A 2,467-nucleotide genomic window follows, 5' to 3' on the forward strand; every position below is an offset into this window, starting at 1 on the left:
AGAGAAAGAAAGAGAGAAAGAGAGAGAAAAAAGGTCCCGGAGGGAAGGACACTTAAGAACATTCCCGGGCTTGCAGAGTAAAGTTCAGGTTGGTGGTTAGGAGGTGAGCTGCAGACGCAGGCACAGTCCTCACTCTGTCCCTAGTTCTGCCCCTAGTGGCGTCAGTCAGTATGACTCCAGTCCTGGAAAACATCGGCCCTCCTCCCGCACGTTCCACTCCTTTTATCTGAACTGCTTCACAGAGGCAAATCTCACAGAGGCAAATCTCACAGAGGCAAATCTCACGGTGGCTTCGGGTTCGTAATCTGGGCTTCTCTCCCCGACCTGTGCTCCTCTTGTCCCCACAGAGTTCTCCATCAGCAGCTTCTGCACCGTGGTGGACGTCGTGAACTTCTCCAAGCTGCAGGTGCTGCGCCTGGACGGGAACGAGATCAAGCGCAGCGCCATGCCTGCCGACGCGCCCCTCTGCCTGCGCCTCGCCAGCCTCATCGAGATCTGAGCAGCCCTGGCACCGGGTACTGGGCAGACAGACAGCCCCCGTGGCATTTGGCTTGATGGTTTGGTTTGGCTTTTGCTGGAAGGTCCAGGATGGACCATCGGACGGAAGTCCACGGGCTCCCTCTGTAGTCTTCTTTCCTGTAGGTGGGGTTGCGGGGGGATCAGGGACAGGCAGCCTTCTGCTGAGGACATAGGCAGAAGCTCACTCTTTTCCAGGGACAGAAGTGATGGTAGATGGAAGGATCCCTGGATGTTCCGACCCCATAAATTTCACGACTCTAAAGTTCTTCCCAATGATCTGAGGTCATGGAACTTCAAAAGTGGAATGGGCAACAGTATATAACCATACTTTTCTAACAATTCCTGGCTGGCTGTGAGCAGCGCTTGACAGTTCTCCCTCTGTGCTGGGCTGGTCATGCAGTTACTCTGGGCTCCCATTTGTTGCTTCTCAAAATATACCTCTTGCCCAGCTGCCTCTTCTGAAATTCACTTCACCCACCCCACTTTCCTCCACAGATGCCTCTTCTGTGCCTTAAGCAGAGTCAGAGACCCCAAGGCATGTGAGCATCTGCCCAGCAACCTGTGGAGACAACCCACACTTTTGTCTGAGGGTGAAAGGACACCAGGAGTCACTTCTATACCTCCCTAACCTCAGCCCTGGAAAGCCACCAGATTGGAGGTCACCAGCATGATGATAATATTCATGACCTGATGTGGGAGGGGACAGCCAACCTCAGGCTTAGATTAATGTATAGGGCTATATTTTGGCAGCTGGGTAGCTCTTTGAAGGTGGATAAGACCAGAAGAGGAAAGGCCAGACTTTGCTTATCATCAGCATCTGCAATGGGGCAAACACACCTCAAATTGGCTGAGTTAAGAAAGCAGCCCCAGGAGTTCCACTCTTGCCCAGCACTTTCTGCATTCCAAACAGCACCCTACCTGGGTTTTTATCCACAAAGGTAGAGGCCGCATGGTTTTTAAAGCATGAGAAACATAGTTTGTCCTCTCCTTTTATCCAAGCAGGAAGATTCTATATCCTGATAGTAGAGACAGACTCCAGGCAGCCCTGGACTTGCTAGCCCAAAGAAGGAGGATGTGGTTAATCTATATTACCTGGTTTGTCCTAAGGCCATAGGTAAAGAGTACCAGCTCTGGCTGGGGTCCATGAAGCCCAGGCCAAGCAGCCAAATCTTGCCTGTGCTGGGCATAAAACCCTCCGCTTTCACATCTCTGAGCTATATCCCCATTAGTGAAGATGGCTTTTGCTTTAGAGTTTGGCTGGGGAGCACTTAGTTCTTCCCATTGCAAAAGGGAATGTTGCCTGGGGCTTAACCCACCTGCCCTTTTGGGCACTGTCGGGATGAAGCCATCTGGGCAGTCAGGGGCAAGGACTGGTGGAGGAGAGTTAGCCCAAGTCTGGGCTCTGCCCAGATGCCATCACATCCCTGATACTGTGTGTGCTTTGAATCACCTTCCCTGAGAAAGGAAGAGGGGATCTTTGGACTATGTTCTTGGCTCCAGACCTGGAATCCACAAAAGCCAAACCAGCTCATTTCAACAAAGGAGCTCTGATGCGAGGGGTAAGGCTGCCCCCTGCCCCCGGGCTCTTCAGAAAGCATCTGCATGTGAACACCATCATGCCTTTATAAAGGATCCTTTTTACAGGAAAAGCATGAGTGGTGGCTAACCTGACCAATAAAGTTATTTTATGATTGCATCTGCAAGAGTGGAGTCATTTAAAGTAGACTGCAGGAGGGTTACTTTAGGAGGACCTGGTGAGGTCGCAGGTCACATAGACCTTGGACTGATGAACCCTCTTTCTCATCTATTCTGTTCGGGCAGATGAAGCTAAGAGGAAAAAAAAAGAAAAAAAAAGTCACTTATATAAAAGCTCTACTTAACAAACTGTGTTCTGGAAGTTCTTCTTTAAGTCTAACTTCAATCCTCTCTACACATTCCCTTCCATATG

At 50.4% G+C, this 2,467-nt stretch overlaps 1 protein-coding gene across 2 annotated transcripts in view; it reads left to right on the top strand.

The window, feature by feature from the left end:
- The window catches only part of FMOD (fibromodulin), a 10,928-nt gene extending 8,710 nt beyond the window's left edge, over positions 1-2,218 (top strand). For both annotated transcript variants that reach the window (XM_011990485.1, XM_011990484.1), the window contains one exon: positions 348-2,218. In XM_011990485.1, the coding sequence (XP_011845875.1) occupies positions 348-499 (152 nt within the window). In that variant the 3' untranslated portion in view covers positions 500-2,218. The remainder of the gene's footprint in view (positions 1-347) is intronic.
- The last annotated feature ends 249 nt before the right edge of the window (positions 2,219-2,467 follow it).

The sequence above is a fragment of the Mandrillus leucophaeus genome, unplaced genomic scaffold (assembly GCF_000951045.1).
Source record: "Mandrillus leucophaeus isolate KB7577 unplaced genomic scaffold, Mleu.le_1.0 Scaffold38, whole genome shotgun sequence".
NCBI lineage: Eukaryota > Metazoa > Chordata > Mammalia > Primates > Cercopithecidae > Mandrillus > Mandrillus leucophaeus.